Source organism: Ornithodoros turicata, chromosome 1 (assembly GCF_037126465.1).
Source record: "Ornithodoros turicata isolate Travis chromosome 1, ASM3712646v1, whole genome shotgun sequence".
Classification (NCBI taxonomy): domain Eukaryota; kingdom Metazoa; phylum Arthropoda; class Arachnida; order Ixodida; family Argasidae; genus Ornithodoros; species Ornithodoros turicata.
The window spans coordinates 41,039,485-41,067,241 of NC_088201.1; the positions used below are offsets into that span (position 1 = coordinate 41,039,485).

At 45.3% G+C, this 27,757-nt stretch overlaps 1 protein-coding gene across 5 annotated transcripts; it reads right to left on the reverse strand.

Moving 5' to 3' along the window:
- Nucleotides 1–1,530: 1,530 nt before the first annotated feature.
- LOC135378073 (constitutive coactivator of peroxisome proliferator-activated receptor gamma-like) lies at nucleotides 1,531–27,757 on the reverse strand. 5 transcript variants are annotated; one of them, XM_064610921.1, is made up of 9 exons: nucleotides 27,669–27,757; nucleotides 24,636–24,873; nucleotides 24,197–24,442; nucleotides 22,910–23,204; nucleotides 20,525–20,843; nucleotides 18,332–18,501; nucleotides 17,987–18,249; nucleotides 14,775–14,981; nucleotides 1,531–1,724 (listed from the first exon to the last, which is right to left on the reverse strand). In XM_064610921.1, the coding sequence occupies exons 2-9, from the start codon at nucleotides 24,852–24,854 to the stop codon at nucleotides 1,674–1,676; spliced, it is 1,770 nt and encodes a 589-aa protein (XP_064466991.1). In that variant the 5' UTR covers nucleotides 24,855–24,873; nucleotides 27,669–27,757; the 3' UTR covers nucleotides 1,531–1,673. The 5 variants fall into 5 exon arrangements, with proteins under 5 accessions (XP_064466991.1, XP_064466990.1, XP_064466993.1 ...); XM_064610920.1 differs by lacking the exon at nucleotides 27,669–27,757 and adding an exon at nucleotides 25,502–25,589; XM_064610923.1 differs by lacking the exon at nucleotides 27,669–27,757 and adding an exon at nucleotides 25,288–25,584 and having other exon boundaries at nucleotides 14,775–14,870.

The window sequence follows — 27,757 nt, forward strand, 5'->3', positions numbered from 1 at the left end:
CAGGAAGGAAAGTATTTTGAGTACTGAGTAGCAAATACCGAAAAAAGTATTTTAAATACATTAAAAATACTTGTCACAAAAAGTATTGAGTAAAGTACCAAAATACCGGAAAAAGTATTTAAAATACTGTATTTTGAGTACGTACTCAAGATACGTACAAGTCTGGGTGCTGGGAAAATCCCTACCCTTCCACCCCTCCAAAACCAAAATATTTCACCCAAAAACCCTCTCCTACGATTCAACTATTGCAACATCGGAGGCGGCGGCGAGGCTTATACATCCAGATTCAAAATAAAATGGGTGGACGACGGCCAGAGATGCATGGAGGAAGAAGAATAGTTGGTAGAAGGTAGCAGTATGGTGGCCCACCATAGTGGCAGTACGTTCAAAAGAATACAAGTGACAGCTGTAGGATTATGAGAAGAATGGCGTTCCGAACAACCGGAACCGGACAGAGAAGAATTGCTGATTATGAAAAGAATGCTGTGCCGAAAGTCTGTAAAAGTATTTACGCCATGACAAAGTTGTGTGTCCAATTGGCTGATAATTTATAAATAAATAAAAGCTGAGTTATAGGTATTACAAATTACAGCACATATTTTCGCGCTTTGGGCTATACGAATGCGGAAAGCAGAGAAAGGAGTGGCTCGCGATAACACATCAAAGACAAAAATCAGCCCTTCAATTACGGTCGCACTTTTATTATCAACGCTGCCAGAAGCAACAAAAACGACTCGTTACATAACACAAGTACATAGAACTACAAATTCTCGAACACAATGTTTTTAACGTCAAGTGAACTGTTCCGACCTTTCAAGCAATAAATGAGTTCAAATTGGCGCGACCAGGTGTCGTAAAGCTATATACGCCTTCTACAGGCCTTGTCTGTTTCTGCCGAATAAAGCGAGTTACAGGCGTTTATACCAAAACGGGCACTAACACCGAAATTGATGGGTTCTGCAACAAAGTCAGCATTTTTGCGGAATACAAACCTGACACGCTTTAGCCTCACCATTTAAAAATAAAACATGAAAAGCGTGTTTAGGAAATTCAACAGTGAAGTCTAACTGTACTGAGGCGGGGCAAATGCGACGGTGGAGATGAGCCGGTTGTTTCGTGCCCGGGGAATCGGGACGGGGAGTTTAAATCGGGGGAATCCTGCACAACCCGATCAGAGGCTCCCAGGAGCTGAACATCCAGGTCAGGGCACCACGTGTCAGAAGCCTACGGTATGTCCACATACTAATTGACAATGTCGTCCATGTTGAAACAGAGTGTAAACGAAGAAAAGTAACGAGTAACCGATTTTTGTAACTGAATCCGTTATTGGTTACAATTTTTGGCAAAGTAACTATGTCGTTATTTCGTTACCCAAAAGAGTAACTGGTTACTGGGTAACGAGTTTCGTACAACTCTGTCTGATAGGCCCAGGACGCATGATCCCCTCCTCAACAAAACCGAGGAATGATTATAAGCTTATAGCTCACTGCACAAAATATTCTTAGAAAGGATTATACTGACACCAGGAAGTAAAAAGAAGAAAGTATTTTTAATACACACGTAGTAAAACCATAAAATACATGTTTGATATAGGCTTCAAATAGTAATTGAACTTGGCGCTGGAAAGATGCAGATATGATACACGATGGGTAATGCTCTGTGTAGGATGCTCATTACATCGATGTGATACGCCACAGCCTGTAGAAAACTTCCAAGCACTGTACCTGCAAAATAACAACAACAAAAAGCATTAGTGAAGCATCTTAATGGCTCTCATGCGCGTGTGCACAGACAATAGGAAGGAACTTCGAGAACCAAAAAGGTGGAACGGCTCTCTTACTAAAAGATTGTCAAAACGCAATGAAGCAATGTCTATTACTGAATCTCAAGGGCATTGCATTACAAATTTCAACAGAAAGTAGCTATGCCCACAACTAAAAGCAGATCCCTGTATGATGTAAAATGCTTGCTTCTTCCCTGACTGACTGTGCTGTACAATTACAGCTTGCATGAATTTAGCAAAAGTGGAAATGAAAGGATAACCAAACCGAGACTAGAAATCTCTCATCTTCGATTTACAGCGGAATAAGCACAGACATGCTGTAGTACAATTCTTGTCACCCTGCAAGGTGAGCAGAATTGATCTTCTAGGCCTTTGTGTTTGAAATACCATAAGGACCTTCGTTTTCACTTATGACGGCGTTATCTCATCAAGCAATGTAATATGGTGAATTATGGTTACAATTATTGAATGCTTTAACTAGTACTCTGCTCATTTTCTTATTGTCACGCAATTAGATCATGACGATCAAGAACAGAATGTGTCACGTGGTGGCAGTGGCGTAGCCAGAAAAATATTTCGGGAGTGGTTCTATGGGGACTTTAGCTGGGGAGGAGGATTCTTTCTGGTTTCGCTCTCCGAAATGCACTGCCAAAGGTAAGAAGATTTCAGGAGGAGGGTGTCTGGACCCTTGAAGCCCTTTTCCCCCGGCTTTCTTTCGGTGTTGTGCAACCCTGCAGCTGCAGCCATTATTCACTTAGGGATGCTTCTTGTTGCGTCCAGTCAGAGCCGTTTGTTGGGAGAGTTTGGCCATTGCGAGAAGCCTGCTTTAAAGGCTGCTGCTGCTATTGGCTGCATGTGCAGCCAATAGCCGTCAGATCGCCACAAGCCAACAGCCAAGTACGTTGCCCCCTTTCCTTCTCGTCTCATCGAAGTATTGTGCACCGCTTCACTGCTTCACTAGTCCCTGCTTCACGTGCTTCACTAGTCCCTGCGGCGTCCAACACAACATCCCCCCTTACTTGAAAATACATCTTCATTCAGTCCAGCATCATTCGCAATCTCCCGCGAGCTTCCCGTGCCGAGTTCCACCTGGTCTCCGCAAGTGTCACACTTTGGGTGCCTACTGCGGCTTTGGGTCAGGTTGAGCCCACTTTCTAAGAGTGTCTTGCTCGTTTGGGATATCTATATCAGGTCCCCAGCAGTGTCCCAGTCCTCGAAGTCCTGGGGTTAGAGGGCACTGGGCGATGCGCTTGAAAAATTAGCATTCCCGAGAATCTTCTTGTTTACGACTGTCACGGACAGCCGTAATTTCAGTTCCTTGGGCCCATGTTACATTGTATGGACACGGCTCGTACGCAGATTCGTAGGACGCGGCGATTTTAATTTTAGCAGCACTGTGTCCACTTGTCGGATTCTGGGAGGCAGTGGCGTAGCCAGAAAAATATTTTGGGTGGGGTTCTAGGGGGACCTTAAATGGGGAAAGAGGATTCCCCCTCGTTTCCTTCTCCCAAATGCACTGCAAAAAGTACAATTTCGGATGGCTGGTTTGAACACCCGAAACCACCCCCTTGGCTACGCCACTGCTACGAGGCACCGCCTAACATTTCTCGTCAGCATAATGGTCTAAACACACTGTCGCACACAATCTGGATCGTCGCGCAATCCTGGTCGCCGCAGTCTCGCTGAACACAATACCCACTGAAGTTTCAAATTAAAGGAAACATTCGTTCAGAAGACGTCTGCTTGAATGAAGTTCACATTAAACCAAATGCGACAGACCTATGTTGAAAAAACATGATATCGAATCTTACGCCATCGTCGCCATCTTTTTTTAATAATTGGGTGTTTACGTCGCGAGACAACTGAGATCATGAGCGACGCCACAGCGGTCGGTCTGTGGATTGCTTTTGCCCACCTGAGGGTTCTTTAACGTGCGATGAAAGCTCATCCCTCGCGGAAGACGGCGTGTCTAAGCAACTTGTACCCCGTCGCCATCTTGCCAGCCCGGAACCGGCAGGGCGAGTAGGTGAGGGAGAAAGGGAGCCACTGCTCCTTTTGTTTGTTTGATTCCGTGTTAGCGCCGCGAAGCACCTCCACTGCTCCTGCTCAATCCTGTTCGCGAACGGGGGACAAGTGTCCCGTTGTTGATCTCGGTCGCCGAGACTTGCTTTGACCGAGCCTGAGGACAATCACGATCGCTGCCTGATCACGATTGCGCGCGATGTGAATCCTGCGTCAGTGCGGTTGGGGTAGCATGAGGCGTTTTTCCAGCGTTGGGCCGTCGGGATTGCCGAGCGGCAAGCCGCAGTGGCGGCGAACGATAGAGACTCGTCGCCGTCCTTGAAGTCCGAGACGAGCAGATCTCGACGGCAAGCGGTGCCCATGAGTGGCCAATCGGAGATTAGCCTCAGGCTATGTCCTGAGCCGTTTATGAGGGGAGTTTGGCCATTCTGTGATCCTTTGCCGCCAGAGATGGGGATCCGCCGTAACGTCAGAGCCTTCAGACGTCATCTGAGAGACTTCCTCTCTGAGAGAGAGAGAGAGACTTCTGACGTCAACGTGACGTCAGAGCAGTCTTCAAAAGATGAGGCGTCCCATGTACAGTGAAAATATCGCTGAGCTTTGCTGTCACAGTTCTCGAGTTCAGTGATGTTGAGGCTACAGGTACCGTGAGTACTCGTCTGCGACTACTAGTAGGTATCTTTGTCCGGGCAGAGAGTTGGCAAAATCTGCTGCTACTGAATGCCAGGGTCCAGGGGGGAGCGGTGTCATCACCAACAGTGAAGTCTTCTACTCGACTATTCTTTGGCATGCTTCGCGGCCCTTGATTACTGGTTTTACCCTCTTGTCGATTCCCAGGAACCAGATTTTCTCCCTGATCAGTTTTATTTTCACCAGGCCTTGGTGCGCTAGGCGTACAGCTTGTGCTTGAGATTTTCGGGGAATTGCCAGCCTTGTTCCTCTTCAAACGATGTTGCCCTCAGTGCCCGTTAACTCATCCCTGACCTGGAGCAAAGGCTTCAACTTGTCTTTCCACAGGAGTTCGCGGGAGAAGTGATTAACTGGTTCATCTGCACGTCAGCTATGTACACTTCTTCAATCTCATGCACCGCCAGTGCCTTGGGTTTTGCTGCTTTCAAAACAAAGAGGATGTATTCTTCTACCACAACTATTTCTCGTGTTGGGATCTCGCCTCGGGTTGGCGACGGTTGCCAAATACTCTGTAGGAGTTTCCTACCCAGGGATGTGCTGAATGTCAAAGTGGTTGTGTTGTTACCCGAGGCCCAGGCGTTGTAATCTCGTTGAAAGCTTCGCACTAGGGTTCTTGAGGATTGACAATACCGGTAGGTGGTCTGCCTTCACAGTGAACTTACCTCCAGCCAGGTGGACTTGGAAACGTTCGATCGTTGACACAATAGCCAGCACTTCTTTGTCGATGTGAGGACGCCTTTTCTCCGTCGGCGTCAGTGTCCTGCATAACACTAAGATGCTGGGAATTTTCTTGTCTTTGGTTTCTTGATCCAACACTCCTGCTAGTCCATCAGGTCCAGCATCAGTGATGACGTAGGTCTCATTGCTGTCATCAAAGTACGCCAGGGTGCGTGTCTGAGATATGCTTGCTTTACTCTATCAAGGACCTTCTGGTGTTGCTCAGTCCAAGAAAATTCCGCGTCGGTGTGTATCAGACACCCAAGTGACTCAACCATTTCGGCTAGGCGAGGTACGGTCCACTGCAGTAATTCACCATGGCTAGTACGCATCTAACTTCTGTTGGATTCCTGGACGGTATCATCTGCGCTACTGCTTCCACTTTCCTTTTTTTTTTCTTTTTTCGTGTGGCTATGAGCGGCATACAAACGTGGACAGGCGCAAAGAGGATAACAGGAAGGAGTAAGAGACAGCGGTTAGTGTACGTCCTGGGCCAACTTCGGGGGGAACTGTGCAGACATTCGTCTGGAAAGTCTGCCGGAAAACCCAGGGAAAACCTCAGACAGTACAGCCGTTGCCGGGATTCGAACGCGTCATATCCACTCGGTCTTCCACTTTTCCAGTGCCCCCCTTGGCTTGGCTAGAACCTTCAATGTTTGGGCGGCTATGACACATTTCTTTTCGTTCAGGGTGAGGCCCGCTTCTTCGCCATGTTTGAACAACGCCATGTTTGAAACGTAGCCTCCGCTCATGTTCTCCACCGTGCGTCCTGACACAAGAACGTAGTCGCTGAGGTTGATGACGCCATTTTCATGTCGGAGTTGTCGCATGGCATCCTGGAAGATTGCATCTGCTACACTGACTCCCAAATTGCAGTCTTTTATATCTTCTTAAGCCACAGTGGGTGGAGAAAGTTGTTATGGCTGGTGACTCCTCGTTCAGCTCTAGCTGATGGCAGCCCTCGTTGAAATCAACTACTCGTTGCAGCTACTATCTCCAGCTACTAGCTCGTTGAAGTATCCATAACGTGGTAGAAGCGCGATGAAACATAGCAAGACACAAACACATCGCGAGACAACAAAACTGGTCACACAGCAACAGTACTCCCTTTCCCTTTCTGTTAACGACCTGCTGTCACAGCTGACAAAGCCGGTCGTTAACAGAAAGGGAGTACCTAGATGTACTTAAATAGACTATTTTTATTGAAAGTAAAGCGCCATGTGTGTTGTCTCTCGACGTGTGTTGTTGTGTAATATTTCTTTGCGGTTTTACCAAGTTATGAATTTGCACCAACAAGCCCAGAGGACAGCGCTTATTTGAGTAATATGTGCGCCGTTCAAAATGCTGATGATGTTCTCCACTGTGGGCATGATATGTCGTACTCGTGCAATGGTCATATTCACTTCTCTCACGTCTATGCCCATTTGTACCGCTCCGTCGGTGTGGGGTTTGTGGACTACGACGGCGGGTGAAACCCATGGGGTTGGTCCAGTTGCATGCTCGATCACGTGGAGATTTTCTGGGCGCATTAATTCAGCCGCCAACGCCGTTCTCATCCCCAACGGGATCCGGCGATGTTCACAAGTAACATCATATATTTTGAAATCTCCAACTTCACCTGGAAGTTCTTCAGTCACTCGAGACCTAGAAGCAGCTCTGGAAATTCTGGCATCGACGGACGTTTCTGCGGCTACCATTTGTGCAATGCTAATGAGCTTGATCTCTGTAGCAGTTTTGTAGCTCGACAGCAAACACTTCTGGCCATCTCATGACATACATCGGTGCTTGCACGCTCCTCTCCTGTGGGCGCTGATCAATGCAGTAAATGTTCCCACAACTGGAATTTCTTGGCTGACGCTATAGAGGATCAATCCTATAGTCGCTGCTTCCAGGGGTGCTCGAAAGCGCTCATGCCATGTGGCTTCCCAGGCTAGACAACTTGTTCTTTCACTCTTGTGGGGCCAGTTTGCATCACATCCGGAACACTTTTCAGTCCTTCTGTGGTTATCGCTATTTATGGGGTACATTGCCACTCCATGCTTTCTTGCCTGTTACCTTCTGCACTGGGTACGTTTGTGACGGATTTTCAATGGTAGTGGCCTGGATGGCGGCGACCTCGGGGCTGCGGCTGATCCCTAGAAGCTGCTTCAGAGTTATATCCGGCTCTCGGAGTCAGGGAGTTTCCTAGCACCCTCCGCACCCCGTATGTGCCCCTCAAAATGCAGCCCAGAAAGGCCAAAAACGCCACAAAAGCTGCAGATATGAGCGTCACCACCCGCAAAAAAAGAGATGAAACTCGTGGGAATACCCTGCGCGAAGTGCAGTACGGCTGAGTTTGTGAGACGTGGTTCCCTCGATAATTTGAGAGACAAGTTCCTTCTCAGTCGGACATGGAATTGGTCCAGCGTTTCTTCTGCATCTTGCCGTGCATGGTGGAACACGTGGAGCTCGTACACGGCGCTCCATTTTGGGGCAAATTGGTGCTGCAGACGTTCGTGCGACAGCTGCGTCATAGTCTGATCCCGTGTTCGGTAGCGTTTGAAATATATCGTACACCTCTTCTCCGGCGTAATGGAGCAACAGCGTGTTCGCGAGCGGTGTCTGTAGTGTTTGAGTCAAAATTTTCAAAGCGGACATGCTGGCCACTTCATCCAGCGCTGTGCTCGCGGCGACGCACGTGTGCTGGTCGAACGATGGTAGAAGGGTCCCTATGTGGCTCATTTGAATGTTGTGCCTCGTTGGGTGTCTCTATAGTTCTTCTCGTCTGCATCGCGTTTCTTCACCTTTCTCTGTATCTACTTTGCGCTTCTGGCTTGCGCAGGTCTCGTGGGCCACTCAGGTAGGGATCCTCGCCGCCAATTTGTGTAGTAACCTAGTCACATTTGGGGTCTGAACATGTGCAGACAACAGCGCGTATAGCGTAGACAACCGCTACCATCCAACGGCCACCTTTATTATTCCGAATCCTCCGCAATCCTTTGTCCCTTCCCTTCTCGCCTCGCCTTTCTCTTCACTAGCTCCTGCGTCGGCACTTCTGTCCAACAACACTACTGGTACTACTACTACTACTTCTGTTTTTTTGTGTGTGTGTTTTTTTACTTTAGAGCAGTTCACTCACAAGAGGCGGAGGTTGTTCTTTCTTCTGTTAATTCTTTATTACCTGTTTACAGTTCGCTCTAAAGAAGGGATGACGAAAAGAATAAATTGGTGCACTGCCACAGCGCTTGCGTTATCTTTGGCTTTCTGGTGACTACACAAGCGAAATGATGGTATTATGTCACGTGTCAACGTCAAAGATCATAAAGAATCAAAGTCCTTTCGTTTGACAGTGCTTCAAATGTCTATGGGTATCTTTGACATGGTAGACATTGAAGATGAGGATAGAAGCCACGATGTTCTCAAGCGAACGGAAGTACGTGCAACTGTCACTGTGATCACTGTTATTCCCTAAACATCAGGTAATTAATGCTAAAGATTACACTGAAGCCCAAACTATGATAATTCCTTATCCATAGTTTGAGTTGCATAAATAAAGAGGTCTTATTAAATGTTTCGAAGAACTGAAAAGAAACGATAAAGCTTGTGGCATGAAAGAAAAATAGTTCCAACATGCTATATATATAGCACGTTGGAACTATTTTTTCTTTCATTTTGATTGACTACCATCTCTCATCTCATAATGGTAAGATATTAAGTAGGACAGCAAGACAAGCAAAGAAAACAAAACAAAATGAGTAGCAGAATAGAATATTGCCAATATCTTATATGCCAATTTACGATGAGGCCTTGGGTTCTTGTGAAAATCACATATGCATCAAGAACTTTTGTGCAATTGAGAAATACTACGCCAGTTGAAAGATTCGTATGGTTCATGCCTGACCAGGAGCATATAGCTGAGCACACATTCAAAGCTTTAATGAGTTTCCTCGACGCATGTGGCATAAACATTCCAGGACCGTCGCGGGCAGTCTTACGACGATGCTGTGTCCTTGAATGGAAAGTACAAAGGTGTTCAAGCACTAGGACGGCAGAAAAACTATCTGGCTCCACGTGGGTTCCTTGTTCAGCGCACACTCTGAATTTCGTGGTGAAATCAGCTGCCGTGTGCTGCCCTGCTGATGCTGCCTTTATCGATTTCCTCGAGCAGGTATACCAGTTACGGTATAGTCAGGGATTTCCCTACACCTTTATGGACGGGGCGGGGTACCCCCTGGTCCTTTGCACCCCCCCCCCCCACGAAATTTCTGAGAACTGCCCGATGCATATACCCATAAACGTATACCCCGCCCCCTCTGGAAGCTCAGTATACACCCAGAGGTCAATGTTTAGGGAACTACTGATTGTAGTGGATGAGGCAATTAACCATAGAAGGGCAGACACAACACAAGCCACACAACACCCAGTTGATACTTCAATTGCATGATGGCAGCTGAAGCAAAGGCACCAGCATCCCACTTGCTGGTGCCTTTTCTTCAACTGCCAAGGTGCTGAACCACCTCACCAAAATGGTTTCCGGCGACAGCACAGGAAAGCAGTTCGTTCCAGTTCCGAAAAGAGTCAACAGCGCACTATGGTTCTGCAGAGCAGATGCTGTGACAGCCTTAGTCAGGGGCTAGAAAAGCATTGGAAACCATTGCTAACGATCGAGATGAAATGGCTGAAGTGCGCTTTAATGCTAGCGGTCTCATTAACACCGTGTCTATAAACTTGAAACGGGAATTATATGTCTCAACTTGGGACGATATTCTAAATAGAGTCGACAAGACCAGCAAAATGTTACTAAGTCCAACGGTCGAACTGAACAGCATAGTTTCCTTATTGAGATCACTCAAGCCTCAAAGGCTTTATCGCCGCAAAGCGTGAAGCATTCGATCACTACCGCATGGTTGAGGAAGATGTAACTGGAACGAGGGAAGTTACCACAGTAAGAAAGTGCAATCGACGATGCAATGTACGGCTGACGCCACTAGGCTACAGAACTGCCCCGGAAGCACGGATTGGTTGCCCTTCAGAAGAGTTCCGCGTAAAGAACTGGAATGGATACGTGAAGAAAAATATGGAATGCCAATTCCACAACTGTGGATCAATCTAGGGGCTCATCCAGACTGTCATTTTGGGGAGGGGTTTTTTTTGTCGTAGCGCGTAGAGGGGGAAGGAAGAGGGGGAACCTAATGTTTAACCTGATGATTTAGGTGGAGGGGCGATCGCCCCCCACCCCCATGATCCATCTACTCCATCCATCTACTCCACGACGGTTAAAGTTGAGTACTCCAAATTAAGATGTAAACTAGTAAGACGAAAGAAAGGGTAACGAAGGAGTGGAGTTACTAAGACGTGTGGAAGTGAAAATATCAGGTGATGTGACAAGCTACAGTGTTCTTCCCTGAAGTCTCTAGAACTTGGTGTTCGCTTCAATGTCCTTCAAATATTGAACTAGAGTGCGAACGCTTGTTGCTTGAATTGGGCATCCCACAACTCTAGAATTTTGAAAAGGCGGTCGTCCAGCGTTGCCAATATAATCAGGACGTTCTCCACGTCCTTCACAGCCCCACACACAGAGCAGTTGGGGGCAGCCGCTTTTCCTATCTTTCGTCGAATCCGGCCGCTGTAGGGGACACTCCGTCGAAAGAGATGCAGCAGTGTCTCTATGGTCTGGGACAACGATGCAGGTACTATAAAGATGATGTTGTCTGGAGAGTGGTAACATTTCCTCGAATCTGAGGAAAAGGACACGGATGGGAAATACAGAAGTGGACAACAAGAGACTCGAGTCTTTTGAGTTAGGTTTAGGTTTGCCTAATCCCTTTTGAGTCAGGGCAGGTCACGTGAGGGCACCACAGACAAAAGAAATGAGAGAAGAAAAAAAAACAGAAAACTATGAAGGTTGAAGCGGTTGTAGGTGGGTCGGTTCCAGGAATGTCGCTGCTGTTGGCGCTTCCGGTCGGTCGGTAGCTGTCGGTAGGCTTGTTTGCCTTGGCTTGGCTCCAATGGCCGTCGCTAGTGTCGCTGCTGCGTCAGGTGCTTTCGACGGCGAAGGTTTGCTCGGCTTAACTCTTGACTTGGATTTGAGGTGGTGGTGGTGGTAGTGGTGGTGGTGATGGTGAAAGGGCTTGCCGTTGTCGGCCTCACGTATGTGGGCAACGTCACGACTGACGCCCTGGGGAAATGTGCGTCCTGGGCCGACTTCTAGGGGAACTGTGCCGACATATGTCTGAAAGCGTCTGATGATTTGAGGTCGTTTCTTAGGGCACTTTTAGTCAGCCTATCCCAGCTCACGAGGTGTTGTTTACATCTTTCGGCGATGTCGCTGGGGTTTGCTGTTTCAGGTGGAGTTGTCAGTCCTAGCATTGTTGCGATGTCAAGGTTTGCTGGGCGAATCGCCTTGGTGGCTTGGCACCTCAACAGGACGTGGTTTAAGTCCTCTTTCTCCGCACCACATAGGATACATAAGTCGTCGTTGTGGTTAAAGAGCTGAGACAGTCTCTCTCGCGTCAGGAGGGTCCCCGTTCTAGCTTGGACATACAGGCCGCTCGCGCGGTCTCCTCTGTAGTGGTTGTATGGGGTGGGCTTGTCTCTGTATGTGGCGTATAGGTTCATGCTCTGTTTGTTTCTTACGCGTTGTCTCCAGTAGTCGTTCTCAGTTTTCTTCATTTCTTCGTTGATTCCATTCTCTGGCAGTGTTTGTTTCATGGCGACTGGTCCCCTTGCTGAATTTGGAGCCTATTCGGTTTATTCGTTTTATCCAGTCTGTTTTTATGCCTGTGTATCTTACATGGTGGAAAATTCTTTTTGCTAGTCGTTTTCGTGGCAGATGGATCAGTCTTCCCAAGTATCTTGTCTTTGACCGTGCTTCTCTGTATTCGAAAGTTGACCATGCGACTTCCACTTCTATGGCAGCATTCGCTGTGGCTAGGCTCCTTCCCAAAATCCATTTGCCTATCTCCCTTTGTTGACGTTCCAGGATTTTCATGGTACTGGCGCTGTAGCATAATGCTGCATTTGCGTATGCACATGGAACTGATGTAGCCTTCCATAATAACTTGCCGACGGAATATGGGTTGTAGGAGTGGCGGGCGAGGTGCCACACGTGTCCCTTCTGTTTGTTTGTTGTCGCTACGATTGTTTTTTCATTGCTTCTCCAAGTAATTTAGTTGGTCTTCGATGAGCACCCCTAGATACCTGTACTGATGGGTGTGTTGGACGGTGGTATTTTGTAGTCGGAAAGTCTCGTTGAGTCTCGCGTTGTCCACTTGTGTGTTTCCCGTCCGTGTCATCTTCTTCAGGAAATTTTACCACTCTATTAATGCACACCAGCTCGCTTGTGCCCTTTTGTTTCGTTCTATGTTGTCTGAGTCTATCCTGTACAGTGACAACGTGTTTGTCGATATGTGTCCACTAAAACGGAACTCCCTGCACATTCTCTTGATAATAGTAGCGAGCATTAACTATGCGTCACAGTTGTACGCCTGACGTATTGACCCGCCCTGGTATGCACGGGAGGCTGCTGCATCGTTGCCAGGTATACCGGGATGTCCAGGTATCCACTCTAGCATGATGTCGTGCCCTTTTGCAACACAACAGTGGTATATACCCTATGCCAATGGCATCGCATACAATGGGCGCAAGGCCTGTGGAAACCAACACTACTTGCAGGGCTTTCAACTAGATTTTGAATCTGGGTTTTCGGCAATGTTCACACCAGAGATGAGAAAGTTACTCGACAAATAGAACTTGTTACAAGCTAAGTTACTTGTTGTAGTTGTAAAAAATGTAACCAAGTCACTAACAAAGTTACGAATCATGAAAATGTCTTCAAAATGAACTTCAAATTCTCAAGTTTCTTTGGAAAAATAACAGGTTACTTTCAAGTTCCCTGCTACGCAATATGCACTCTTTAAATACTGACCTTCGTACAAACAAGTTCAGAGCCTGATGTCACAAGGGTGGTGCAGGGTGTCTTATTATGATTATTTTGATAGATCAAAATTATACCAATCTCTCATACGATGAAACAAGCTGTACCTTTACGTGCTTCCTCAGGTTGGTGTTTGAGGATTTTGATGCCCTGATAAACTTCCTAAACGGAGCACAAAGCAGCCATTGTGATTTAAAGTTGGATGAGTTGCCATCCTCTACGCATGTTTCACACAACCGTGCCAAGTGTGGCATTTTATCTAGCTCTACTGTGCCCCCAATATAAAATACACTGCCTGCCACTATGATACATATTCTGTCACCTGAGTTTCCGAATACACGGCCAAACCCGAATTCCTAGCGTTCACCCAAACAACAATGAGGGAGCAGAGTCTGACGAGAAGGCGCTGTGCACGTGCTGGGCGGTCTGCTGAGTTCTCCCTACAAGGTCTGCAGCCATAATGGAAGCACACATCTGACAGGCAACCGTTATTGCGTTTGTAAGCACATGAGGACGCAAGTGGTTCCATGGTGACTCAAAGTGTCAAACGAGTTCAGAAACCCCTTCTCCTTTGTAATCCGAGCAGAATTGTTCAGAGATCAACGGATTAGCCGGCTACGGGTCTTCCAAGCAGAAGCTCAGACTAAGTTTGAGAAGCTGACGCTCGGCCTTTTGCCCAACCAGTGGCCCGACTTAGCAAGAAAATGGTGTCCTACTTCAGAGATTAGAAGGTGTCCGACATAGAGAATCTTCTCCCCATCTATTTTCAATGGAAGCACGCCGGTGCAACAACTTTTCGTCCGACTTAGGGGGTTGTCAGAGATACAGATGTGTCCGACATGAGGTTTTACTGTACGTAGCAAAAAATAAAAATTAAAAATAAATAAAAATTACAAAAGCTGTCATTTTGAGGCCCACAAATTGTTGGTTGCATTAAAGGGGTCGCAACACCTTGTCTTAAGTTGTGCCGAATAAACGTAAAAGATGTCAGATGCATCAGTTTCAATGCCGTTCCATGTTTTACAGACACATAGACAGTTGGCATAGCGAATACAGAAACGCATCCTGATCTAACATCACGGCAGTCAGCACCGTCGCCAGTCGGGCAGCTCTGGGCAAAGTCACATGCTTTTGAGAACCAATGAGTATGGTCGACGCTCCCACTCCCTTGATGTTACACCTTGACGTGGAAGTTTGTCCAAGTCTCAATAATCTGTCATGTTGTACAATGGCTGCATGGTGTAATGAAGCACATGCAACCATTGTACTATCCACATTGATTACGGTGTCACAACCCCTTTAACTTCATTCTAGGAGAATTTTGACATTCCACATGGTGGTGAAGACTTGTTACATGATACACCAGACGTACGGCTTTTTGGACAGCTAGACTTTCAGCTACTACTGGATTTTATACTCTCACTGACTCAAAAAGAAAAAAGAAAAGATTAAGCTATGGAACAAAGGTGGGCATCACAGTTTTCCAATAGTTCAAGTTTATTAGACATGGTGGAGATTAGACACTGTGCAATAGTGCAGAGAATTGACTTTAGTGTGCATTACATGAGATCAGGACTGAACACACACACTATAACTATAATGAGCCTGTAGAAGGCAGTTCTTAAAAGATGCTGGGGATAAACTTACATTATTCTCAAAAATGGAATCCACACTTCGGCCAGCTTCAAGCTCCTGGTAGAGCACATGGAAAACCTTCCCATCAAAATAGAGCCACGGCAGAGCCTGTTCCAATGGAAGGGGATGTCCACAGGCACTTAAGGCAGTGGTGACTGCTTGCACTCCCATCATAAAGTAAGTCGCAAGGCTAACTATCCTGGGGTGAATACGACACCGCTGCAGAAAGTAATAAAGCACAGCTCCAAGTTGTCACCATACCAACCAATCAAGCACAACTGTTTGTAGGTCTCAATAAGGGCATCTACATACAGCCACATCATATCTGATCTACAAAGTGTGGGGTGCTGAATATTTGGCCCTTTGTAGTACGATAAGGGCAGAGATATGCACGAGCTTGTAAGCTGCTTGTGCATATGCAAAAGGCAGCACTGTGGACTACGCCTGTCCCTACCCTTTGTGCAATGTATGGGAGCATACATACACCAATTTCAGTCCAAACGCATGAAGAAAGCTTATGTGTTGTGTTATATTACAGCTGCATAAACAAAACAGTATTTTAAAATGTGTTGTAAATGTGTTTCTCTGGCCTTATATCTGATTAAATTACTGGGTAAGTACTGCATGCCACTTTATAAGCAGGAGTTCCTGGATATCATGCAGCTCTCTAAATCCAGACTGTTTTAATGTTGAGAAGTGAAGGTAAGTATGCTCATATAAGTTACAGTATAAAATAAAACCTGCTTATTTCTGGTAAACTAATTCTTAATCACTATGGGGATACTTTGGCATCCACAAAGTGAAAAGATCACAAAGCCACAAGAAAAACAAAAAAGGACATCATCACCCTATTAATATAACAGCAGCATAGAGCATGACAAATGACATTTTAGGCATTTCATTTAGGCTTTCTTTTATGCATCCACATACAACTCTTCAGTATGAATGGATCATACAACATGTTTGCTTCTTCCCTATATTATATGTTTCATGACCTCATTGCTACCTTTGGTGGCCAGCATAAAGTGTAAACCTGTACCATGTACTCAAAGTTGTCTTTCACAATCTTAGCAAAATAGCTTGTGCAGGCCCATGCTGGTGCAGGAGCCCCAGAAATGAACGTTTTGCAAGCATCATGTCCATTTCGTTGCTCTTTAATTTGGTCTGCAGTAGTTTCACATGTCTTGCCTCCTATGGCTGGATGTCTTTCACCACCAAATAAACACTACGCAAACAAATAAATACTGCTAGTCAGAATCCCCCCCCCCCCCCCCCCCGAGAGGGGGACAGTAAACCTAAACGACGATAACACCTACCCAACAGCTTGTACTTCATTTTTCACTTGATGGCATTTGCAATTAGGCATTTAAATATCTGATTATCAATCAGGTAATCACAATGTAAGTTGCTTTGGTGTATGTTGTGTATTCATATGGCGCAATTACAACAGGGACTACGTGCGAATCGAGACTTACCATATTCCACATGCATCTTAAAGTAGTGTGTTGTTACAAAAAAAAAAAGACGAAATAATTAATCATTAGGGATATAATACAGCCCACTAATATTTAAAAAGATCAGGCTAAAGTAGAGGGGGAGAAGAGAGAGATCTTACTACCTTCCACTTGCATAAACATGGACTTTTTGATTTTTGTGAGCCTTATGTAACCAAAGTAAGCAGAGGAACACAGAAAATGCATCAGATTACAGCAGCAGCTCCCAACTTAAAGGACAACGGAAGTGAAATTTGTCCATTGCAAAAACGAGTCCGAACAAGGTGTATAAATATTAGGTAGAATTATGGTGCCACTAGTATTTTGCTAGTACGCTGTACGGATGGGCATATTTTTGACGATTACGAGCGCGCTGGGCCGCCCACCCGACACGATCGCCCATGGAGCGCGGCCGCTGCCGCAAAGCATTGCGGGAAAATCTGAGGAGCGCGTGACCTCAAATATCTCTCGAGCTCTATGTGCGGCTGTCCGGTGAACGGGATAAACACGGCGAATTCCGAATAACGCCTGAAGATGTTCGATTCAGAGATCTCGTGGAAGTCTGAAGGCAATATATCCTATGAGAGATGGGTTCGTACATGCTTCTTCGTCTCCATTTTGTCCCCGTAGCGGGAATCAGACGTACGCCGAAACACCAAGTGGAAGTAAAGATTTGTGCCTTCCGTTTTCCTGAAAACACAGAAGGGGCCGCTCCTTCTTTCAGCCTGATGTACTTCGTTGCCAAGCTAGAGCTAATGAGCACCTCTGGATTTGATTTGAACCACTCGTCAACAATATGTTCTCGCACTACTTGTCTTGTTTCACCTATCTGCAAGTAGGCATGGACGGATTCGCGGCGACAATAGTATTCCTGTCTTTCGGAAACAATTGAAATATGACAGTCATCATGAAAGTCAGACATCGGCAGAATTTGAACTTCGCATCTCTAGATTGCCAGTCAAGCACCAATGGCCAATACGGCCACGGAAACAACCACAGACTGGTAGAGCGTGTCTGTTCTGAAACATATCCTGGCCGAACGCAAGGTAATACAGCCAGCAATGTAAGCAGCAAGACTCTCACCCCTAGAGAGAATGAGATCACCTTCCTTTGAATGGATTTTGGGGGACAGCCTCGGTAGTGTTGTCTTTGTAATAGACGTCAGTCGATGTTTGACGCTATGTTTGTGCTGTCTATCCGTGTGTCGTTCGTGCAAGGAACACTATGTCCTCGCGTTGCTGAAAGGGAGTCGGCAACATGCTGTAGCACAGCCAGGAAAGACTTCACAAGCATGTACAATTTTTCTTGTCGCGAAAATCAACTTCCGATCGCAAAACAACCGCGAAATGAAAGTCAGGAACCCCAACAGGAGAGACAACGTGTGTCACTGACGTGGTCTGCTACGGCGGCGCGGCGACACTCACCAGGGGCTCAGAGTGCTCCACGGCCGAATTTTATATCGTGATTGTGGCGGCATTTCAACTAATGTACGTAAATCTAAGTCGAATTCCGGATTGTTTTGATACACATTGCAATATGACGCAAACAGCTTTGCAGCCTATTTTCGCTTCCGTGGTCCTTTAAACCTTTTGCTTCGCTCAGTGTAACTAGGCGTAAGCACAAGTAACTAAGTATAAGCATAACTATGACTTTCGAGTTTATTACGTAGATGACTAACTGTATCTGGCTTCTTGTGCTATCACAGCAACCACTTCCTTCCATGATACGTACCTCAATCTTGACCTGTGAACACTGGCTCGAAATATGGGGTGGCACCATAGCTTGAACAAGGAATGCCATAGCCTCCCACTGTTCCACAACTCTTGCTGCCAGCATAATGTTGACAGCACAACATAAGTGAACAAATCGTGCAGGAATGGCAGCCAGGTCTGCCAAACTGAACCTAACTCCTAGACAGCCATAAAACAGTTGCCATTTCACATGCTGGAGGTTGTCTTGGCCACTCCACAGCTCATGTAATGTAGGAATGGCTTCTGTAAAACATATATGTAAATGCACATATGACACAGAGACACTTGATAGTCTAGCACATGGATAAAGCAACACAATGCATACCTCTGGGAATGAAAGGTGTTGGTGAGACTCTTTCATGCCTAACTCCTATATCGAAAGGATAAGCTGTATGCTCTATGATCTCCACTGACTGCCTTCCTCCAAATAATACCCAATACACTCTGCGTCTAATTGGTCGAAAACAGCTGTATGCTGGGGGAATATGCGGACCCCTGAAAAGAACAAATCTTAATCTGTATTGCATTCTCTACTGTACAATATGCATATTATATGTGATAGATAACATTGTAAGGAGAAAATTGTGTTATTCCCCCAAGTAAATGTTGTGCATTCTCCAGCTTCACTTGTGGCACAAGGCAGCTTTCTCTTACGTCCAGCTGGTATGCAGCTGGTCACACCACTTGACAAAGGCATACATCGTTCATTCATGCACCACTTTCAAGAACCGCACCCTCCCAAAGTGAGTATAAGCAGGCAGGGGTGAGGCCCATCCCCAGAGATATCCCTAAACACCCTTCATGGGAGTGTACACCATCTCTGTTTTTCTGCAGCACCCCCTGCCCCCAACATTTCTGAGACTGCCCAATACTGCTCGGCTACCAATACACTCATAAATATATGATGACAGACATATACCCCCCATCCCCAGAGTCGAGTCTCCTCCCAGGAGTCGATTTCCGGGGAAATCACTCCTTATCGCACATTGTAGTATCGAAGTGGGTGATGAAAGCATGAGATCCTGTTCATGTGTCAGTGATTCTGAACCAATTTGATAGGGTCAGAATCGCTGACAAGCAATGCAAGACAGATTGTGGTGAGGTGAGTGACATGTACTACAGCACCGACTCTCCTGGACCGGAGTTTGACGGCTTTGAGTGAAGCCTGCGTCCATTATCAAGTTCATGTTAGGTGTGTCCTATGTGAGCACAGTACCTGATTGCTCCATAAACAAAAGGGTGCTACAGAATTTGCACTTTCTCTACATCAGTAATGCCAGCATTTCTGCCTCGGTGTTGCACATTACCCATCAAACACAGTCAAGCTCAATTACGTATTACTACCTTCAATATCACAATGACTCCACTATTATGATCAATTGCTGGTACCTGTCAGCTCTACCACAGTCATGTCTCCCTCATCCATAACACAGATAACCAGAAAACTTGTTATCCTGTCTCCGTAAACAGGAATGAACTTGCTAAAATTAGTTTATCCAGTTATCCAGAATTCGTTATCTCTATCCAGAGGTGAAGTACTGAAAACAATGTTCCAGAACCATTCTCTTATACGGAAATGTGTCTATGGCCACTGTTTTTGGCATCTGCTGGCATTAGTATTGTCCCTGAGGAACGTCACTTTGTGTTCTACTGTTTGACTCCTTTTTGGTCAGAGGTCCGTCACTGAAGACTGGTGGGGCAGACAATAGCAATGGCTCCCAAAAAGCGCAACAGGTGTACAATTTTTACTGGGCACAAAAAGTCGATATGCGAGCATCAGCTATCCAAACCATGTGAAAGTATTTCTAGTCTGCAAGCCCAGGTTAAAGAGTGAAGCCAGAAGTTTTAGGGTTTAACCTGATTCTTCCGCGAATTTGCACCCGGAGTTAACGGTTGCCACTTTAAGGTGAAATCCGATTTTTACTCCACAAATTGCCCTCACTGAAACATCCGTTAGAATGCACACTAGACGCACGCGACTGCTGCTAAATAAACGAGCGTTCGTTTGCATGAACTTGTATAGAAGTTTGCCGGGACCGCGCAGGTCGTCCGAATTATCCAAATTTCTGAATTAATGGGGGTCGAATTATCGAGGTTTTACTGTGGCTTGTTTGGCAGCAAACGCAATTACATCCCCGTTTGTACCAAACCAGCACAATTTGTTTGAGTAACAGAGTCTGATTTCTGCTCCAATTTAGCATGCTGGAAGTTTTTCCACCCGAATTCACATGAATTCAGACCACATATTTATTTCGCTGACTTTTACTCCTCGAATCTGGAAAAAAATATTTCCCGAAAACTTCAGGTTCTACTAAAGAAGCACTGTGCGTCGATGTCGGAGAGTCCATGATCTCCGACATTTGCTTGTCCAGCATTACGCGACCCAGAAATTCGTTATGATAAAGGTTGGGTACCACAGCGTTCAGATAAGAGAGACATGACTGTACATACAAAGCAATGCAAGTCCCAGGCAATGTGACTGTGATAACTATCCAAACTAATCCTAGAGGACACTCACAGTAGTTCTTCAGTGGTTTCACTAAGAAAGAGCTCCTTTCCATAGAGAATTTGAAGTAGTCCTGGGAAAACACTGAGATCTTTGTAGCATTTCACAGCAGTACACCAGCTTTCAGGGTCAATTTCTGGTGGGGGACGAAGGCACAGAGGTGGCTGCTGTAGATCATACTCAGAAATACCATGTTGTAAAACATGGAGGGGAACTCCAGTTTTACGGGCAACCTTTGGCTCCAGGTTGAGACTCCAGCCCTCTTTTCGTATAACATCAGCAAGCTTCTTGTAACATGCATTTAGATGAAACCTCTGATGAACTGGGTAGCCTGCACAGCACATGCACAACAATAATATCAACTATTTCAGTCAGCAGTTTCTCAAGAGTGAGTCATCTAGTGTGGATGTCTGACAGAGGAGTAGAGATGATGCAGTAGGCCTTGCTTTAGATTCGTGCTGCCTTTCAAAAATTGTCATTTGGTATTTCAGGAATATCTAGGCATCCACTTTGTGATGCAACTCAAGAGCACACCTGCAGAGAAGCCATTCAGCTGTCACCTCCTGTAGCTACCCAAGGCAGAACTTCTGACTCAATCTAAGAGAATCTAAAATAAGCTGCTGTAACTACGGTCATATGTTGCAGAACAATAGTTAGTTCACCTCTAGAAAGTTATAAAGAGCCACAAGGCAGCATGAGACATGACCTTGTGCATGATGTCAAAGGGCCAGAGCATCATGGAACAACTAAAAGCCAAGGAGGAAGGAAATCAAAAGTTTATTGCATGTTAGCGCTGCGAGGCAACTGTGGCTATGAGTGGGAAAATCAAAAGTAATCTAAATCTGTGGAAGAAAATCTGGTATTCTGCGTGGCGTCACCTCGATGATTCCTAGAAGCTCTGGCGACACCATTTTTGTGGGGAAAACAATTTCTTTTGCTCTCACCCATTCTCACTCCTCCAGTGCTTTGGCTATGGCTCTGAGAGTACATTTGGTGTTAGGTTTGGTAGTGCACTGCCAGCACCGTTTCTAGAATTTAGCTTCTGTTGAGTAGCATGTATTCAAACCATTACCTTAGCCGCAACTGTTACTTGTAATTTGGTATGGAGTAGGAAGTAGACGGCTTTATTATCCAGCAGCGGGGTATAAGCCACGTCGCAGCCTGGAAGCTATCCAAGTTGGAAGAAACATGATACTGAGATGCACAGGGCACAGAATAAAGACTGCTTCTAATGTAAGACGAATATGTATATTGTTTTTTCAACAGCTTTCCCGCGATTAATTCACTAGCTGTGATCGACACACACCAAAACCGCTTGCTTGTAGTTGAATAAAACTTGATTGGTTGATCTCCTGCTCTTCCCTGTTCAAATCATATGTATTGTTATCATACCGTTACATCTGTTGTCGAGGCCACTAAAAATGTTATGACATTTACGTACCAAATTAAACCAAATTGGATAGTGAGAACAAGGTGATATTCCGTCTCAACTCGTGCAATGTTTTGGGCTCTTTGTTTCATGAAGCCTCAATGGAACCCTTAGTCCCACTGTGTGTCTTTGTAATCTACACTATGTGTGTAGACAACGTCACTGCATCCTCTGGAACAGACCCAACAGATATTTGCCATGTTTCTTGCCCTTCAGGTTGTGGCATCACACGTAGCTACACTGCCCAACACCAGCTGCTGCACTGTTTGCCCCACACTTAGTGAGAGCTCGTCGCAGAATGGTCAGTTGGCTCACGTGACATAGCAAGCATACCGTCACTTCCGCTACACTTTCATGCATTGGAAATGTGCTGGAGTGCGGTCTCCTTAGGTTTCTTTCTACCATTCCATGCTACCAACAGATGACGATAATGTCATGTTATGATGATTCACACTGTAGCTTCTAGCTTAGTACAGCTTGGGACAAAAGTTTACAAAACACGGCACTGGCGTATTTCTTAATCGGAGCGGCCCCCTACTAGATATCAGGAAGAGATTGAATAAGAAACAGGTGACCGGCTATCCTGTCCATCTCCCAGTATGTGTGTCTGCTACTGTTTGCTGCCAGGGTGTCATTCCAATGGAGATACGTGACACCCCGGTGTTCCGTGAACTTTTGTCCCAAGCTGTACGTAACCGCAACACTTGCATCTACAAAGTGACATGGGCCAATTAAAGCATTTACGAATAAGATTACTTTGTACATAAAATCTGAATAAAACTGTTTGCGTCCATCCTGAAACTAGTCTTATGCAAACATCTGCACTCGTGAAATTACACAGCAGCACTTCAGCCCTGGCTAGCGAGTGCTTGAATACCCACTGCACTTCCAGGCAAGTGTCGGTGAAATAGCTTTTCCACATCCCAAAGAAATCTAGTATGATAGAAACATTTTTGACTCATACATACCAAGCGAACCATGAAACCGTGCCAGATGCATTTCTCTGTTGACGCTGTCATTCCCAGCAAGGCACGCAAAGAGTGGCAAGACTTTACGATCTAGCCCCAAATGATTGGCAAGGGCGTCACCGTGGTATGCACGGGTCGTCATACATTCCAAGTTCAAATGAAGGACTGATAGGTAGGTGACATGCAGATTAAATATAGCGAAGTCTGAATCTTGAGTAAGTACTGCAAAGCATTCAGCATGGGTCTCTGCATAACGAGCAACCTCTATGTCACAATCTTCCACTGAACGAATCACCTGAAATTCAGAGGAAGTGGATATATGACAGGTCCGATGAAAACTCAAGTATGAACTCACTCAGCGATGCTGTGAAAATGGATTTTACCATGCTTAACCCTAAAAGACAAGGCTCTGGGTATAATACAATGGTACATGTGTAGCAGTACAAAACATGAAAGACGACATCTCGGAATACAGGATCTCACAGAACAGTTATAAAACTAATTTTCGGTCTACCCTGCTTGATGTATCTTCGAATATTTGCTCCTACTTTATCCTGGCATGCCAGGTCATGTGTCATAGTGCAGTAGATTGGGCTCACGCGATATAGTGTGATTCATACACAGTTAAAGTGTTTCTATTTTCGAAGGGCGCTACAAATATTGCTGAGTAAATGAATACTAGATTACTACTAGCACACGCATGTTAACAACATTTTTGTAAAAGCCAACAAACCAAAACTGCTGGTAAGAAATTTGAAAATGGGTAGCAATTGGCTTCCCTTACATCCCATGTCGTATCTCCTCAGGTTGTTCCATACACAAATTGTGTTTTACCCAAAAAATATTTGCCTCTACGCAATGTGCATTCCGTTGTAGACAGAAATTGCTCTTACACGTTTGGTATCTTCAGTGTCCTCGTATTTTCATGAAGGCTAGTACACCGGAATAAGAACAGCTTCGATGCAATGCTAGGACTGAATCTTTATACATTTGTAAGCAACACTGAGGTATGCTCACATCCCAATTTGCTGTGCACAAAGATCTTCATGAGTCAGGCAGCATTGCTTCCGAGGTCTCCAAAATACTCACTTCAGTACATGGAATACTCAAAGTTGGCAACAGTATTGCTTCCAACCACCCTCAGATTTGTCATAAAATTGATTGCTCCAGAATTGCCAAGACAAAGCAATGCACATATTTGTATGTCTATTTCCCTTGCACTTTTTTTGGTATAAAAGGTGGGCATGGTGAATGAACTTTCATTTGAAAAATATGAGAGTACTGTACCTTACATAATGTGAGGAACTTGACTGCAAATGAAAATGTATATCCCGTGCCTGATGGACACTGATATGCATTATTGTAATCTGGGCTCCATGTACCGGAATGCAGCTTCTGGTACATTTCAGCAACCTCCTTGACCCGTAATGCCCTCCGCATTACCCACTCAGTCATCTTCACTTTGGGAATGCAACCATCGAAAATGAACACAAGGCTGATCCCTGCATTCTCGAACTGCTGCACAAAGTGCTTCTGCAAAAAAGAGGTAAAAAAATTGGAAGGCAAAAATCTGGACACTTAACAGGAATAGCTACTATACAGCTCTTATTCCCACTAACACTGATCCATGTTAACCATTATTAGAGCAGGACAGTGAGCCTTCCCTTTTACACTTTAACGTTAGGAGTTCAAAAATGTTATTAACTTCTGATAAAACTGTTCTTACCACTGCTGTACACAGATCATTCCAAGGCCCACCAAAGATGTAGTCAGTTGCACATGAGTAAATCCATCTAATCAGGCTCAAACCATCCACGACAATCGTTGGTCTTGTTCCTTGAGGACAGTGAGCACGGTGCGCATCTGCCCTTTCCTGTATGTTTAGCTCGGTGCATCCTCCGGGTACAACCCTCTCCAAAAACGATTGTAGTCCCTTTACACCCATGTTGAAATTGATTCATCCCCTGAAATCCACGAAAATATGATACATATGACGAGCATCATACAGCACTTAGTGCTTGGACGGACAGGAATAATATTCCTACGTGAGGTGGTGTTTCAGGTGTTTAATTTTGTGTAACAACCAACTAAACATATCTCGGCATCGCAAGGACGTACCAGTTTACATAAGAGTTTGGAATTTTATTACGTTTACGTTATTACTCAAAATCGATTTCTATAGCCTGAACGAGAATGGATGGAACGGAAGTGGAAGAATAGAGTTGCTTTCATAAAGAATCTATTGAGCAGACATCCCGCTTTCAGTACAGGAAAGCAATATGTGCGATACCAGCAAAGCGTCACCTTCAGTCCCACTTTTTACGTGCCTCTACCCTTCAGATAAGCACTGTCTCTGCGAGAAATTGTCGTATTCGTACGTTTTCACAAGGCAGGACCGTTTCGACACTGGGATAGATCTTCAGATGATCCCCACAGTGGAAACGTGCAAACGATGCAAATATCAGCGTAAAGTTGCAAAACGAAACTTTGGTCTCGGTCTCATCTGTGTGTCTGTGTCTCGTACATCAAGACGAGAAAGGGAAAACAGTGTACGAGAGGCAGTGAAGAAGAAGACAATATTAATTTTGTAACCTTCAAATGAGCGAACTTGTATGCGGCTGTTTCCGTCAGGAATTACGTAAACTCCTTTCCGAAATGGACACTCACGCGCCCATCTCAGGATCTCAGGTAGCGAGGTAGCTAGTAGCTACTTCGATTGGATTGGATTGCGGCTCACAACGGCCGCCCTTTTCGAATAACATTTCCCATTCAATCTGAGAACGACATCTCCGGGAACGCCGGGAGCGCCGGGAGAATTTTATAAGATGTTTCTTGTTACATTTAACTGCGAACATTAGTTTTGTCCAACGTGAGTATGCCCCGAAGAAATTAAACACACATTTAAAACACTAGCTTGTCTTCAAGTAGCAAACAATGCCTTTTCCAGAATTCTATGATTCTTAGGTTGTTGTCTTAGTGTTTTAGGTTCTTACTACGTCTCGTACCTACCCCTGGTTCAACAGTGCCATGCGGTATTTTATGACTACTCCTAGTCATTATGGGCATTTCATGACTATTTTCATAATACGTCTCGTACCTCCGCCTTTCTGTTGGTTGCATGGTTGGTATCCATGCATGGTTGGAGAAGTGTCACATGATGTTTTATGACCAGAGACCTCTACCTGAGAAACGTCATCATGACGTTGGTAGACAGACTGAAACCGAAACAACTCGGAAGGGGAGGGCTGGGTTCCATGAATGGGTATCTGTTCGCTGCCTCCTATTGAAAGAACATATGACCGAAGGTCGCGTCCCTTTGAGGGACCATCGTAATCCCCGTGGCTCAAGACCGTGGCTTTCGGACGTGACCTTGCTCGCCCAGCTTCGAGCGTAGTTCAACTCTACCAAATTGGTGGCGCTGCCGAACACTATGACGTCATTTGTTTACAAACAGGGAGAGGTCTATTACTGGTCATGGACCTATCACGATTATTTTCATTATGAAATGACTATATTGACCCGTCTGGTGAATCAACTTTTGCGGCTAACGCTGGTTGAGAGAGAATGACAATATGTTCAACTGTTATTCGTCATTATGAGATTCCATGCCAATTTTTATAACTCGTCTTTTTAGAGCAATTGGTACTTGAGACAGCACCACGTGTTCACCTAGCTATGACCATTACGTAAATGAGTCAGACAGACCGAAGCTCCAGGTGCCCAACCCCAACAAGGTTTAATCCACAAGTGCCCAGAATCCCAACTCGAGCCAGGAGCCGCGCGCTCATCGCAATCTCATGCACCTGGTCGCCCATCGTCCTCCTCTAAGTTATGCAACAATGACCACTATGCCACATAGTGACGTTCCACGAGTATTTTTCAGTATACGAGCTGTGACTGAGAATTTTGCTAGTTCTCGTGTTTACCACTGCTACTGGTCATTATGACAATACATGACAGTCATCATGGTCTGAACTATGAGTGGCCTATGAGTGACTACAGTGCTTCTAACGACTGAGGCTGGGCGCTGTGACATTCCCTGAGGATATCACTAGTAGTACTCCTCGTAGTAGTACTCGTCATTGAATGTCGAGCCATGGACACAGTCAATATGTAATGCCGAATAACGATGTCATAAGTCATCGAAAAGCATGCGATTATGGTGTTACTGAGATGACTCGTCGCAGCTCTTCCACCTGTACATACACGTCTGTATGAGGTGATATCCTCAGGAAATGTCATAGCACCCACCCACCCCTGGCTACAAGCACTACAAAGGTCACTCGTAGTTCATACCATGATGATTGTCATGTATTGTTATAATGACCGGTAGCAATCGTAAAGCATCGTATTAAATAACCTTTTCGAACACGAGAACTAGCAAGTTCCGGTCATGACTCGCACACTCAGGAATACTCGTGGAACGTCAGTGAACACGTGGTGCTGTTTCAAGTGCCAACAATTCTAAAAATACGAGTTAAAATATTTGACATGTAATCTCATAATGACAAATGACAGTCGTGAAACATCGTGTCATTCTCTCTGAACCAGGTTAGTCGCGAAAAGTCGAGTCACGAGACGTATCAATAGTCATTTCACAATGAAAACAGTCGTGGTAGTTCATTATGACCAGCAATAGCCATAAAACATCGCATGACACGAATGAAAATAGTCATAGTCATAGAACTTCATGACAATAGTCATAATGACCGAGAGTAGTCATGAATAACGCGCTTTTGTGATTTATATCAAACCTTACCGATTGCTCAACACGAAAAGAACCCGAACACGCTTCCTCTTCTTCTTCAAAAATGTGGCGCATAGTTTATTGGCCACAGCACGCTCATA

Coding starts and splice junctions, on each gene's coding strand:
- LOC135378073 (XM_064610921.1), bottom strand. CDS start 24,854: ATGGGTGTAAAGGGACTACAATCGTTTTTGGAGAGGGTTGTACCCGGA. Junction 23,205..24,196: donor AGTTCCTCACATTATGTAAG/GTACAGTACTCT, acceptor TCTGAATTTCAG/GTGATTCGTTCAGTGGAAGA. Junction 18,502..20,524: donor GAAACCACTGAAGAACTACT/GTGAGTGTCCTC, acceptor TGTTCTTTTCAG/GGGTCCGCATATTCCCCCAG.